This window comes from Oncorhynchus gorbuscha, linkage group LG03 (assembly GCF_021184085.1).
Source record: "Oncorhynchus gorbuscha isolate QuinsamMale2020 ecotype Even-year linkage group LG03, OgorEven_v1.0, whole genome shotgun sequence".
NCBI lineage: Eukaryota > Metazoa > Chordata > Actinopteri > Salmoniformes > Salmonidae > Oncorhynchus > Oncorhynchus gorbuscha.
This window is the reverse complement of record NC_060175.1, coordinates 87,332,844-87,347,629: the sequence shown is the minus strand read 5'-3', so window position 1 is coordinate 87,347,629 and position 14,786 is coordinate 87,332,844. Positions and strand designations below refer to the sequence as shown.

Sequence of the window (14,786 nt, the reverse complement as noted above, 5' to 3'; positions counted from 1 at the left end):
TTCGACTAGAGTGCTCAGGTATTTCAGTAGTGTGTGGGCGGTGTGCATCGCAGACCCAGTCTATAAACTCACTCCTCGCATTCAACTGGTGCGTGACATTGCTGTGTTGGCGGAGACACGTAACTCGTCTTTGTCGACGGAGCTGGAGCAAAAGTTTTTGCGCCTTTACTGTGTGTTGAGAATAAAACATTTCAACCGTTTTTACGCGTCTTCAATCATCTGAATCTTGACAGGGGGAAATGGTATGTGCGCAATTTACATAACTTCTTAATTTGTTACTTTTTGCATTGAAATTCTAAATACGGGAAGTAAATTTTCCCCATTTCGGTGTTATTATTAATATTTGCCATCCTCATTGGTAAATGTAATGTTCACGCATTAATGTAATGTTCAACCTTTACTCGACGATTTGAGAGGTTTCCTTTGAAAAATGAAAAACATTAAGCTTTTTATTGCCTTATGTCCATAACCTCAACCTGGTCCTACCATCTATCCATTCCGTTTGAATGTATACGTTTATAAAGTTTATCGTTTGTTACTACGTTATTATAACAATGTAATGCAGTATGTGCGGGAATGCATACTGTGGCTGCAAGAGAGGAATCCTAGGAATCTGTTGAGCCTTGGTGAAGAAGCAGATAGGTGGGTGGTATGGGGCAGACGCAGTTGGTTGGGTCACATGCTTGATAAACTTTCATGAAGTTTTTAACCTTCAAATGGCAGATTATTTTGTTAAAACAGCCTACTTTACCTATATTTAGGCAAGAGTCTAGGAAAGCAATGTCGTGATACACTATCTTACTATACCAATTGTGTACATAAAGGAAAATGTAGGCTAGTGTACAGTCTATGGGCCAATGCATGATTACCAAAGAGAGGCCATTTGCTTTCTCAAGAATCAGCCATTCAAAGTATAACAGGCATGCGAAGCCCCTTTCGTGTCATCCTCATACAATAATTGACTTTCTATTCACGATTTAGGAGTTTTATTTTTCTTTGTGACAATGTGTTATTACACAGCATTTTAGTGTTACATTTTACAGACGCCACTTGCTTTTCAAATGTCAGTTGATTACCACCTTGTTGAGAACCTAGAATCCCCTCCCCCTGGGATCCAGAGCCAAGACAACAAATCTGGACATGCTGAGACATGTGTCTGTCAGATTTCTTATAAACACTTTGGTGCAGTTTTCCAGAGAAATTAAGCCTAGTCCTGGGCTAAAAAAAAACCCTGAGTATAGTCCAATGCTAGAGTCAATTTGTGTGTGGGAATCCAACAATCAAGGAATAAATCCATTGACCTTATTTGAGTTCAGGACCTTTAGGATCATTATTTAGAGTGCCACGTTACTTTAAATTTGGAGCCACTGTATTGCTCTCTACTTTTGGAATCACCTTTAATGACTTGAACCATGTGGTAATGGATACATGTAGATTTTTCCCTGGATAGATTTATTTCTGGTTTGCCCTTTTCGATCAACATTTAATTCAGCCCTCTTCAGTTATGACTGTGCTTACTGAGCTGTAAACAACCAGCAAATTGAGAAAAAAATAACATACAGGAATGTTGTTCATAATAAATCCTACATGTCAGCATACTTTAATTCCTTGTACTGTTGTGTGTTGATAGTCAGATTTACAGTACCTGGGTAAAATGGGCTTTGCTGTTTGTGTATTTTCCACTTCAGACAGACTGTTTGAAGAACAGAAAGTAGTCGTGCTGTTGTTTTTGGCCAACAGAGAGAGTGTATCTCCATCCACGTGGGCCAGGCAGGCGTTCAGACGGGCAATGCATGCTGGGAACTCTTCTGCTTGGAACACGGTGTGGGGCCTGATGGAGTGTTCAATGAAGAGGATCAGGGGCCTAATTCCCGGACAGACCCCTTCAACACTTTTTTCCACACCGGAAGTTCTGGCCGCCATGTTCCCAGGGCCATATTTGTGGACCTGGAGCCAACGGTGGTTGGTAAGCAAAGTCAATTGTAACCTTTTGTTTTATTCTCCTCTTTCTCGCCATCCATCATCCATGTTTCGTGTGTGTGTGATTACACATGTGTAGTGTACATTTACATTTAAGTCATTTAGCAGACGCTCTTATCCAGAGCGACTTACAAATTGGTGCATTCACCTTATGACATCCAGTGGAACAGTCACTTTACAATAGTGCATCTAAATCTTAAAGGGGGGGGGGGGGGGGGGTGAGAAGGATTACTTATCCTATGCATATCTATACTCATGGGCCAGTCAGGAGTGCTAATTGGGAATTAATTCATGTGGGCGGGGACCTGTGCTGGATGGAGCATGGTATTCAAACGACAAGACCATTGGTGGTGGCGGTGATGACCCCCCTTTTTACACTTTCTTCAGTGAGCGTGACGCAGGAAAGCTTGTAGAAACTGCTGTGTTTGTGGACCTAGCCAGCTGTAATTGGTAAGTGGTGGTGTATAATATTGATACAAAGATGAAAAGAAAGTTTAAGTTAAAGCTGAAATATGTAACTTTTTGGGCGACCCAACAAAATTAACATAGAAATATGAGTTATAGATCTGTCATTCTCATTGAACGCAAGTCTAAGAAGCGGTAGATCTGTTGCATGTGCGGCGTTTCTATGCTTCCCATTTTTAAGTTTAGTTTTTGCGTCATTTACTTTCGGTTTTGTACACCAGTTTCAAACAGCTAGAATACAATATTTTTTGTTATAGAAAATATATTTCACAGCGGTTTAGATGGTACACTATACTTGCTTGTTTTGTCACATAAACTGAAATTATGCCAACTATTAGAATTTTTGCAAACAGGAAATGGCGGAATGATTTCTGCATAGTACATCTTAAAATGTTGAATAAATTAAATGTTTGTTAATGATACACACCCCAAACTTTCACAACAATAAAAACTGGGCCAACAAATAAAATTAACTAATAAAGAAAGCCCACACGCAGCATATGCTGCTCCAAAGTACAGACAAGTTGCCTGCAGTAGCCCTTGCCAAGTAATAAATCATTTAATTAATGTTACATAATATGGTGGGGCTGCTGATAAGCTCCAGTATATGGTAAGTAGTGTGCATTAATCAAAACACTAACTCCACTGTAACACATCTACAAGTGTTCTATGGAACATTAATAAATACTAGAAATCCTGATTGTTAAAATTGTCAGTGGTGGAAAAAGTACACAATTGTCATTATTTTCTAAATAACGGACAGCCGGAGGCACACTCCAACACTCGGACGTAATTTACAAGCATATTATATTGATTTAGTGAGTCCTTTAGATCAGAGGCAGAAGGGATGAGAACATGCTATATTGATTGAGTGAGTCCGTTAGATCAGAGGCAGAAGGGATGACTACCTGTTATATTGATAGGTGCGTGAATTGGACTATATTGTTGCCTGGGCATTCAAAATGAAATTAGTACTTTTAGGTGTCAAGGAAAATGTATCAGGATGTAGAGTGAAAGTAAAAGTAGTCAAAAATAGAAATAGCAAGGTAAAGTACAGATACCCCAAAAAACGACTTAAGTAGTACTTCAAAGTATTTTTACTTGGTTACTTTTACGCCACTGAAAATTGTGCGTCTACATTACACTGCTGAAAGACGCAAAGTACAGCTTTACAGACTACAAAAGAATCTGAGCACAGGACTGGGAACCAAGAGCAAATCAACAATTGTGGTAATTCAGGTGACATTTCCTGTTGATGTCCTATATTTGCTGAAGAGTAATTGTTTTCCCCCCTAGATGAGGTCAGGACTGGGATGTACAGGCAGCTCTACCATCCTGAGCAGCTCATCTCTGGAAAGGAGGATGCAGCCAATAACTACGCCCGTGGACACTACACCGTGGGGAAGGAGATCATTGACGGGGTCCTGGAGCGTATCCGTAAAATGGTATCACATTAAGACCTGATCTTTGTCATACAGTCAAAGAAAGGATTTGAGTCATAATATATTAATAATATAGGCTAATATAAAATATATTGGCTAAGGCCAATATATTGTGCATCCCTAGTGTTGATCAATAGTTTTTCTCCCTAGACTGACCAGTGCACAGGCCTGCAAGGATTCCTCATCTTCCACAGCTTCGGTGGAGGCACTGGCTCTGGTTTCACCTCTCTGCTGATGGAGCGTCTGTCTGTTGACTATGGCAAGAAGTCCAAGCTGGAGTTTGCCATCTACCCAGCTCCCCAAGTGTCCACAGCTGTGGTGGAGCCATATAATTCCATTCTGACCACCCACACCACCCTGGATCACTCCGACTGTGCCTTCATGGTGGACAATGAGGCCATCTATGACATCTGTCGCCGCAACCTGGACGTTGAGCGTCCATCCTACACCAATCTCAACAGATTGATCGGTCAGATTGTTTCCTCCATCACTGCATCCCTACGATTTGATGGTGCGTTGAATGTTGACCTCACAGAGTTCCAGACCAATTTAGTCCCATTCCCCCGCATTCATTTCCCCCTGGTCACCTACGCGCCAATCATTTCCGCTGAGAAGGCTTACCATGAGCAGCTTACCGTCTCTGAGATCACCACTGCCTGTTTCGAGCCATCCAATCAGATGGTCAAGTGTGACCCTCGCCATGGCATGTACATGGCCTGCTGTATGCTGTACCGTGGAGATGTGGTGCCCAAAGATGTGAATGCTGCCATTCAAAATATCAAGACCAAACGTTCCATCCAGTTTGTGGAATGGTGCCCCACCGGTTTCAAGGTAAGGAACATAATTGCCTCCCGCATATGATTTATATTGCAATAGATAAGTACTAAATTTCATCCTCGGTCTAAGGAGTAATTGATTTATTTTTCTTATTCCATCTTATCAGGTTGGGATCAACTATCAGCCCCCAACTGCTGTACCTGGAGGTGATCTAGCTAAAGTCCAGAGGGCTGTGTGCATGCTGAGCAACACCACTGCCATTGCTGAAGCTTGGGCCCGTTTGGACCACAAGTTTGACCTCATGTATGCCAAACGTGCCTTTGTGCACTGGTATGTAGGTGAGGGCATGGAGGAGGGAGAGTTCTCTGAGGCCAGAGAAGACCTGGCTTGTCTGGAGAAGGATTATGAAGAGCTGGGCAGAACAAGCACAGAATCTGATGATGATGAAGCAGGCGAGGAATATTAAGAACCGAAGAACCATGATGTCCTACCTGTCTATTAAAAATGTATTATTCCGTCTTCTTTGTATTCTTTCTATTTGTAACAATTCATTGTTGTATCTCCCTGCCCTGAACCAAAACAAGTTGTAAAAAACATATGGACAGCCAAATACACTTGTTTAATAATGTTGTGTTAATGTGTCAATTCCAAAGTGCCATGTTTTGCAATCGCAATGGCTTTCAGCTTCTGAATAAAGTCCGTCTGTGTACAATATTGCGCAAGATGTTTTTTTCTCAGCATATTTCATTGAAATTCATGATGAAGAACATGTTACAGCTGGGCCAAGCTTTACCTGGAGTAGACTGTATAACCTCACCCACATTCTGGTGACATGTTCTGTTTCAGTAATAATTTATTAAGGGATTATATTTAGTTTACTAAAAGTATATTATGAGTTTATAATAAAACTAACCCATTGCTGGTTGCATTCAGTGAGCTGATGACTGTTGCTACTGGTCTATGGATCATTACCGTGGAGCGCATAGCCTACCGAAGATCGCTAACGTTATAATTTGTGTCTAGCCTCAAAACTGTTACAATGTATCATGCATGATTACAAACCCCTCAGAGCTCGCCCATTTAGTGGCCACATCCAATCAAAATACTCCATCGGGGCTATTTAAAGAGAAAGTTCCGGCAGTGGTGGAGTCACCTGAAAATATCCTTCCGCGGTAGTAAACAATGGGACGATCTCAATGCATATCCCTGCCGTCCTCCCTCGTCTCCTTCTCAAAACCCATTGGAGAAGAAGACGAGGAGAGAGGAAGCGAGGAGTATCATTTGAGAGAATACTATAGATGGGTTTGCTGACAACGTCACGAAAACCGTGTGCACGCTTTGATGTGGCAGAAGTCCAGAACGGCCATGTGGGAAATCGTAAGTGGCTCGTTTCAGATACACCGAACAAAAATCTAAACGCAACATGCAACAATTTCAAAGATGTTATTGTGTCACAGTTCATATAAGCAAATCAGTCAATTGAAATAAATTAATTAGGCCCTATCTATGGATTTCACATGACTGGGAATGCAGATAGGCATCTGTTGGTCACAGATACCTTTAAAAAAAAGATAGGGGCATGGATCAGAAAACCAGTCAGTATCTGGTGTGACCACAATTTGCCTCATGCAGCACGACACATCTCCTTCACATAGAGTTGACCAGGCTGTTTATTGTGGAATGTTGTCCCACTCCTTTTCAATGGCTTTGCGAAGTTGCTGGATATTGGCGGGAACTGGAACACACTGTTGTACACGTTGATCCAGAACATCCCAAACATGCTCAATGGGTTACATACTTTATCTGGTGAGTATGCAGGCCATGGAAGAACAGGGACATTTTCAGCTTCCAGGAATTGTGAACAGATCCTTGCGGCCGTGCATTATCATGCTGAAACATGAAGTGATGGCGGCAGAAAAACGGCACGACAATGGGCCTCAGGTTCTCATCACGGTATCTCAAATTGCCATCAATAAAATGCAAGTGTGTTCTTTGTCCGTAGCCTATGTCTGCCCATACCATAACCTCACCTCCACCAGGGGCTCTCTGTTCACAACGTTGACATCAGAAAACCGCTCTCCCACATGACACCATACACGCTGTCTGCCATCTGCCCCATACAGGATTCATCCATGAAGAGCAAACTTCTCCAGTGTACCAGTGGCCATCGAAGGTGAGAATTTACAAACTGAAGTCGGTTACGACGCCGAACTGCAATCAGGTCAAGTCCCTGGTGTGGACGACGAGCACACAGATGAACTTCCCTGAGACGGTTTCTGACAGCTTGTGCAGAAATTATTTGGTTGTGCAAACCCACAGATTCATCAAATGTCCAGGTGGCTGGTCTCAAACCATCCCGCAGGTGAAGAAACCAGATGTGGAGGTCCTGGCCTGGCATGGGTACACATGATCTGTGCTTGTGAGGCCAGTTGGACATACTGGCAAATTCTCTAAAACAAAGTGGAAGGCAGATTATGGTGGCGAAAGGAACATTACATTCTCTGGCAACAGTGGTGGACATTCCTGCAGTGACCTTTTATTTCAGCCTAAGAAACATGAGACCAACATGTACGTCCTTTGTGTGGGTGAGCGGTTTGCTGATGTAAACGTTGTGAACCGAGTGCCCCATGGTGATGTCAACGTTGATAACCAAGTGCCCCATGGGCAACTTTCACTTTACATTTCTAAAGAAAATAATGTGCTTTTTACTCCCTACATTTTCCATAACACCCAGAAGTACTCGTTACATTTTGAATGCTTAACAGGACAGGAAAATGGTCCAATTCTTGCACTTATCAAGAGAACATCCCTGGTCATCCCTACTACCTCTGATCTGGCGGACTTACTAAACACATTCATCTTTCATAAATTATGTCTGAGTGTTGGAGTGTGCCCCTGGCTATCCGTAAATTTAAAAAAATAAGAAAATGGTGACGTCTGCTTTGCTTAATATAAGGAATTTAAATTGATTCATACTCTTACTTTTGATATACCTGAGTATATTTAGACTTGCTACCATTCAGCCACAATAGCATTTGTGAGGTCGGGCACTGATGTTGGGTGATTAGACCTGGCTTGCAGTCGGGTTCCAATTCATCCCAAAGGTGTTCGATGGGGTTGAGCTCATGGCTCTGTGCAGGTCAGTCAAGTTCTTCCACACTGATCTCGACAAACCATTTCTGTATGGAAATTGCTTTGTGCACGGGGGCATTGTCATACTGAAATAGAAAAAGGCCTTACCCAAACTGACTTGCCTAGTTAAATAAAGGTTCAATTGAAAAATAAAAAACTTAAGATTAAGATTTCCCTAAGGGAACTAGCCCAAACCCTAAAAAACAACCCCAGACCATTATTCCTCCTCCACCAATCTTTAAAGTTGGCACTATGCATTGGGGAAGGTAGCGTTCTCCTTGGATCCACCAAACCCAGATTTGTCCGTCAGACTGCCAGATGGTGAAGTGTGATTCATCACACCAGAAAACGCGTTTCCACTGCTCCAGAGTCCAATGGCAGCAAGCTTAACACCGCTCCAGCTAACGCTTGGCATTTTGCATGGTGATGTTAGGCTTGTGTGCGGCTGCTTGGATTTGGAAACTAATTTCACGAAGCTCCCAACAAACAGTTATTGTGCTGACGTTGCTTCCAGAGGCAGTTTGGAACTCGGTAGTGAGTGTTTTATCTGAGGACAGATTATTTTTACGTGCTGCGTGCTTCAGCACTCGCCAGTCCAATTCTGTGAGCTTGTGTGGCTTACCACTTCACGGCTGAGCCGTTGTTGCTCCTTAATGTTTCCACTTCACAATAACAGCACTTACAGTTGATCGGGGAAGCTCTAGCAGGGCAGACATTTGACGAACTGACTTGTTGTAAAGGTGGCATACTATGACGGTGCTACATTGAAAGTCCCTGTCCCCAGTCCACCTGGTCGTGCTGCTGCTCCTCCTGTTTCAACTGTTCTGCCTGCGGCTATGGAACCCTGACTTGTTCACCGGATGTGCAACCTTGTCCTGGACCTGCTGTTTTCGACTCTCTCTCTACCGCACCTGCTGTCTCTAACTCTGAATGATCGGCTATGAAAAGCCAACTGACATTTACTCCTGAGGTGCTGCCCTGGTGCACCCTCTACAACCACTGTGATTATTATTATTTGACCCTGCTGGTCATCTATGAATGTTTCAACATCTTTGCCATGTACTGTTATAATCTCCACCCGGCACAGCCAGAAGAGGACTGGCCACCCCTCAGAGCCTGGTTCCTCTCTAGGTTTCTTCCTAGGTTCCTGCCTTTCTAGGGAGTTTTTCCAAGCCACCATGCTTCTACATCTGCATTGCTTGCTGTTTGGGGTTTTAGGCTGGGTTTCTGTAGACCGCTTTGTGACATCGGCTGATGTAAAAAGGGAGTTATAAATAAATTTGATTCACTGAGCTCTTCAGTAAGGCCATTCTACTGCCAATATTTGTCTATGGAGATTGCATGGCTCTACTTGATTTTATACACCTGTCAGCAACGGGTGTGGCTAAAATGGCCATATCCACTCATTTGAACGGATGTCCACATACTTTTGTATATATAATGTATGTCCTCCATCTTTTTCAACATTACATAATCATTTTAAAATTTATGCTAAATTCAACACAAAGGTGTGTCAAAACAAACGTGTATTTGCATATTTATATATTCATGTGTGCATGACAAATTTGAATAATTTTAGAACTATATCTTAGAGTAATCACAATCCATGTAATAAAATCCTGTAATTTATATTGATTTAAAATGTCTAACATGAAGTAGGGTTGATTTCTAAGGTCATAGAAATGAGTTGGCAAACATAAAGAGGTTTTAGAAAAACTAAATGGTATCTACTTTTTTAGGCGGACGTAGTCACTGCCTTAGAACATTCGTTTCGCTGTGTTTGACTGAACTGCCTCGTATGTTGATCCCGATTGCCTTCTGGATAACCTGACATTGGAAAATTAGAAGGATAGACCTCCCGACAGATCATAGCAAGGTGACATTGTTGTGATCAGCCTACCTGTGTTTGAGCTCTAAGATTGGACCACGAAGATGACCCAGCCTCGGCCGGACGAGTTCAAGCCACCTCCGGAGTGCCCAGTCTTCGAACCAACCTGGGAGGAATTTGCCGATCCTTTTGCTTTTATAAATAAGATCCGTCCAATTGCGGAAAAAACGGGCATTTGTAAGGTCCGCCCGCCTCCGGTAAGTGTGGTCGAGTTGCTGAATGGTTCAACTGAATCTTTAAAACCATTTTAACAACAAGAAGACTGACATCTACCATACACTGGGGGTTTAAAGGGACATTTTCAACATGGCGGATTAAGGTTTTTTTTTGCTGATTCTTTTGTGTATCATTCAAATGTTTATTTAGCTAGCTACATAATCTAGCTAGTTACCTGACCAGCGGAGTGTATTTGTGTAGCAACGGGAAACGTTGGTAAAAATGTATCTTGGTGCTTAACTGTGCTTAACTGAAAACGAAACGCTACAACACCGGCAAGCTAGCTAGCTGATTTTAACGAGTCGTGAGATGTATCTTTCGCTAACGACTGATCAAACTAGTAGTATCTGGCACATTGACCGTCAGCGAAATCAGGCAGTTTAGTGTAAAAACGACAAACGAGCCATCGTTAGTACTACATAAAACAGCGTTTCAATAAATAAAATGTACATTTACATAACATTAGCTAGCTACAGACTGACATGGTCCATTAACGTTACAGTAGCTAACTTGACTGGCAGGTGGGAATTAATGTCTAGCTAGCTTGCTAAATTGGCTAGTTGTGTCGTTAGGGGAGAAAACAATAGACATTGTTAATAACATGAAAACTTAAAACATTTCTTGACAATGTATCACTGGTAATGCCAAAGCCAAACAGTCGTACGGTTAGTGTTACGGAGACGAGTGATGTTTATTGTTGAATGTTGTTTTTGATGACGTCATTCAGACAAACTTCTATCTTACCCATAACTAAGGATCACCTGTATTCATTAGTCTTGTTTGGTTTAGCCTAAACTTAAATGATTTATCGGAAAATATTTTTTTTTACCCGTGTTGACCTTTTTTTAAACTGAAATAAAAACCATGAATAACCAAAGAAAGAAGTAATCCATATATGAATAATACTCACAATAATAATAATAATACTCACTCATAACGCATACATTATTGGTTATAACTATCAATCAATATCGAATGGCGTCAAAAATGAGTGTTAATAGCTAAGTAATTGGAAAGATGTCTGGAGATATCCTGGTGAAATAGGATGTTCACTCAGTAGGCCCGACAGTTTTTGGGTGTTGTCCTCCATGTTGGCTTTGTGGTAAACCGGAGCTGTTGAGTTCCATCTGGCCATTTTGTTGGTGATGTTAGTTAGGCTAGTGTGTTTTTAAGATAATAAATCAATAATGTTGTATGCTCTACAATGCTTATATTGTAACCCTTAATAACTAATTATATTGAAGGGGGAAAAGTACCGTGACCTATTTATATGTGAAATTATGTGAATAATTCTACATGTCTGCAATACCTCCTTTCAAAGAGACTCCATCTACCATACATAAATCCAAATGACTTAGGTCCTGCCAATGGAAAGCGTTTTATTTTTATTTTGATGTAACTCAGTGACAACAGTAGACCCATAGACAGACTCAGACTTGTAGGCTAAACATCTGTTACTGACAGGTGTTCCATATGGGACAATGACTGGTTTATTGTAAGATATCCCCATACTGCTGGGTAGATGTGGTACAGTTTGTATAATTTAGTGAACTATGTGTATTTCAGCTAGTAATTTAACTACATTTTGCAGTAGCTTCGTGGTAGTTGAACTAAATTTTTAAATCTTGGTACGGTTTTTGGTAGTAAACGTTTTGCAATGTAGTGATGTAGCCAACTACTGGAACTACACACTACTTTTTTTGCTAAAATAAAATATGGGTGAAGTAGGCAATAATTCACTTTTTCAGCTTCAGACCTGCCCAATTCTCACTTGAAGATATATTTTGTAATTTGATAAATTACACGTTCTGTTAACATCTGACCCCAGAGTGATCTGTCTTGCAATGTGTAGTCCATGAGATTTCAAATGTAGTTATGATAATTTATCACTAAGTAGTTAAGATGTAGTGAGCTACTTTTTCAAAGTAACTTCAGTTAAGTAAACTATTTTTCTTAAGAGTATATTTAGTGTAGCTTAATTTATTCCAGTGTGAAGTAATTGGAAGCTTGGTAAACTATATTTTCAGAGGAGCTTCCCCAGCACTGACAATAGGCCATTTTATGATATTATGTGTCCTATGGAATGCAAATTCTAATAATGTTGTTGTTGTATGCTCACAGGGCTGGCAGCCCCCATTTGCATGTAATGTTGATAGACTGCACTTCACTCCTCGGATACAGAGGCTCAATGAACTGGAGGTAAGGAGGTCACTTTGCATTATGTGTAACCTAGGTCTTAGTTTCCATATACAATACCCTTGATGATATGCAGTATGCGTCCCTTTGAAACCCAGGCCCATAGAGGGGAATAGGACTGATTGGTCAGGGTCTCGGTCAATGCAATTGTCTAGTTGACGAAGCACTGAAGGTTGCTGTTGTGCCTACCATTATTAATCACCCCTTTCAGAAGCTTTAGTGAAAGGAAGGTCAAAGGTTGCTTGTGCAGGAGTCGGTCAGCAGAAATCTTGTCTTTTCAGTTTGCAAATATTTGTTTGTTGCATCACATTGCTGAGTCAGGAGACTGATTATCACCTCTGTGATTTTCTACATTTCAATTCCTACAGTGGCTGTTAGATATCACCTAGTGTATGTTCCCCTTTCCTAGGCACAGACCAGAGTCAAGCTTAACTTCTTGGACAAGATTGCAAAGTTCTGGGAGTTGCAGGGGTGTTCTCTGAAGATTCCTCATGTAGAAAGGAAGATATTGGACCTTTATCAACTCAACAAGGTTGGGTGTTTTAGTATTGTTTCAAACTACTATGCATTTATTCAAACTACTATGCATTTATTCCATCTTAAATGGTATTTAACAGCATCCACTGACTATAATTAACTTTGACACATTTTATTTCAGAATGTTGCAGATGAGGGTGGATTTGATATTGTGTGTCGCGACAGACGATGGACGGCGATTGCACTTAAGATGGGCTTTGCTCCAGGCAAGGCTGTGGGCTCTCACCTACGGTCACACTATGAGAGAATCCTCTACCCCTACAACCTCTTCCAGAGTGGAGCTAACCTCCTGGTAAGTTGGACAAATGCCCTAACACTCATGGTTAATCTGTCTGCGTCTGTTCACATTGTACTCGGGGCTTTATGCACTAGCTAATGCTGTGTTAAGCGCCTGGCTGGCTCATCTGTAGGCAAGTTAAGCACTGTTCAACCATAGTTCTAGTGCTGTTATTGTGGAAGTACTGTATGTTTGTCTAATGTGAGGATCATTTTCAATATTGAATAAATGGATTGAAAACTGCAGAGAAAGTGTATTGAGTCAATATAGATTGGGTCTTTGTTGTTAACTTTGCAAGCTCTCTCTTGCTTTAGGCACCAGAGCTTGCTTCCAAGCTGATGCGTTTAGTGTCTGCCCCTGAACTTGACACGGTATGGCTGCCTCATGGTTATTATCTAAGAATTTTAAAAAATGGCACATGTGGTTATGGCATATGTGCCATAGGAGTTTTTGGTTACACAGAAATGTTACAGACCATTCTTTGCTTCAAATAGTCTCATTGTGCTTTGTCTGTGCACCACTGATATAGTCTGGGTGTCCTTGCTGCCATAGGCATGTGTTCCATGTCTGTTATTGTTTGTATGTTTTGTCTATATTTGTAATAGATTAACTGCATGTATTGTATAACATTACATTGTAATGATATCACTAATGTTCTTATTCTATGGTGCCTATGCCTGCAGTTTGTCCAGAAGCCAACCCTGCCACTTGACACAAGTGACAAGGAGTACAAACCCCATGACCTGGCCGAGAGGCAGCAGTTTGTCCAGCCAGCCGTGTCCTGCTGCAACAGCGCCCGCAGAGCAAAGCGGATGAGAGCTGAGGTGGATGCTCTTGTCGAACAGAGCCTCACACACTTGTCAGAAGAACTCCTCATAAACCCAGTAATTCAGATTGCAGAAACTACCCTGTAACCAACTACCTTACTCTATCTCCTTCAAATCCTTAAGTCACAAAATGGAGTGTAATTAGCTTAAAGCCTTGTGTGTTATCTTAATTATTAATGAAAGCATTGGCACATCACTGTTCTTTATTGCATATCAACTTTGTAACATCATTAGTGGTAGTTACAATAGTTAACTAGAACTCTATTTCCATTCACAGTCCAGTTGTGTGAAGACCGAACCAGGAGCTGAACCCTGTGAGAACAGACCAAATCTGAGGAGGAGGATGGGCTCCTTTGTTGCCAAGCCCGAGCCAGGTCAGTACCAACAAGGCTTTACTTTAACCACAAAAGAGTTAAAACAATATTTGTGATCGGTGCCAATATCCATATACTTGTATACCATTTAGAATCAAGCAATGTATACAATAGTTAATACAATAGTTAATATGTACGCTAGTGGGCATTTTGGAACGTGGTGTGTGATATTCAGGCTAGGGAGTAAGATGCGCCATGGGTAATTCATGAGTTAAATCATCTGGTGTTCCTCATTATGCTCATCATAAGTAATTTTTTTTGGCAGAAAAAGAAATTCCCATTCTAGTGAAACAAGAACCCATCGAGCCGGTGAGCGAGGCAGATGAAAACAAGTCTCGATATAAGAAAAAACCCAGTCTTGATGTCCCACCTCCTGCAGTGAGTGTAGTAAGTGTGGATTTATTTGATCCATTCTTTGGATGAGAGAGAATACTCTAAATGGATTATCAACATTATTGCATCTTTACACCAGAACATATTTTATACATTTTTGTGCAGCATATAGGTTTAAAAAAAAGTTGAATTGTAGATCCTTTGGTTATTCCACTTCAAGAATGTGTCATGTCTTTTATAGATGGTTCTGTTGTTATTATATAGTTCATTAGTTATGTATTAACCGGAGTGATGAGAATGCTTCTCTCAGGAATGACTGGAACAAAGCCCTTCTTCCCTCCT

General features: G+C 41.2%; 2 protein-coding genes across 6 annotated transcripts in view; both read left to right on the top strand.

Annotated features, from left to right (window-relative positions):
- The first annotated feature begins 59 nt into the window (after positions 1-59).
- LOC124032139 (tubulin alpha-8 chain-like) lies at positions 60-5,378 on the top strand. Its single transcript, XM_046344277.1, has 5 exons — positions 60-242; positions 1,741-1,966; positions 3,742-3,890; positions 4,038-4,718; positions 4,831-5,378. The coding sequence occupies exons 1-5, from the start codon at positions 240-242 to the stop codon at positions 5,128-5,130; spliced, it is 1,359 nt and encodes a 452-aa protein (XP_046200233.1). The 5' UTR covers positions 60-239; the 3' UTR covers positions 5,131-5,378.
- A 4,188-nt stretch (positions 5,379-9,566) lies between these two features.
- Positions 9,567-14,786, top strand: part of LOC124032135 (lysine-specific demethylase 5B-B-like) — a 34,479-nt gene continuing 29,259 nt past the window's right edge. The window contains exons 1-8 of one of the 5 annotated variants that reach the window (XM_046344270.1): positions 9,567-9,881; positions 12,022-12,099; positions 12,506-12,628; positions 12,755-12,925; positions 13,225-13,281; positions 13,594-13,734; positions 14,015-14,111; positions 14,377-14,498. In XM_046344270.1, the coding sequence (XP_046200226.1) occupies positions 9,729-9,881; positions 12,022-12,099; positions 12,506-12,628; positions 12,755-12,925; positions 13,225-13,281; positions 13,594-13,734; positions 14,015-14,111; positions 14,377-14,498 (942 nt within the window). In that variant the 5' untranslated portion in view covers positions 9,567-9,728. Of the gene's footprint in view, positions 9,882-12,021; positions 12,100-12,505; positions 12,629-12,754; positions 12,926-13,224; positions 13,282-13,593; positions 13,795-14,014; positions 14,112-14,376; positions 14,499-14,786 lie in introns of all 5 variants that reach the window. The other 4 variants (XM_046344268.1, XM_046344267.1, XM_046344271.1 and 1 more) reach the window with 4 other exon arrangements.

Excerpts from the sequence above, each read along its gene's own strand:
- LOC124032139 (XM_046344277.1), top strand. Across the intron at positions 3,891-4,037 it reads TGGAGCGTATCCGTAAAATG|ACTGACCAGTGCACAGGCCT; the intron begins GTATCACATTAA and ends TTTTCTCCCTAG. Across the intron at positions 4,719-4,830 it reads GGTGCCCCACCGGTTTCAAG|GTTGGGATCAACTATCAGCC; the intron begins GTAAGGAACATA and ends CCATCTTATCAG.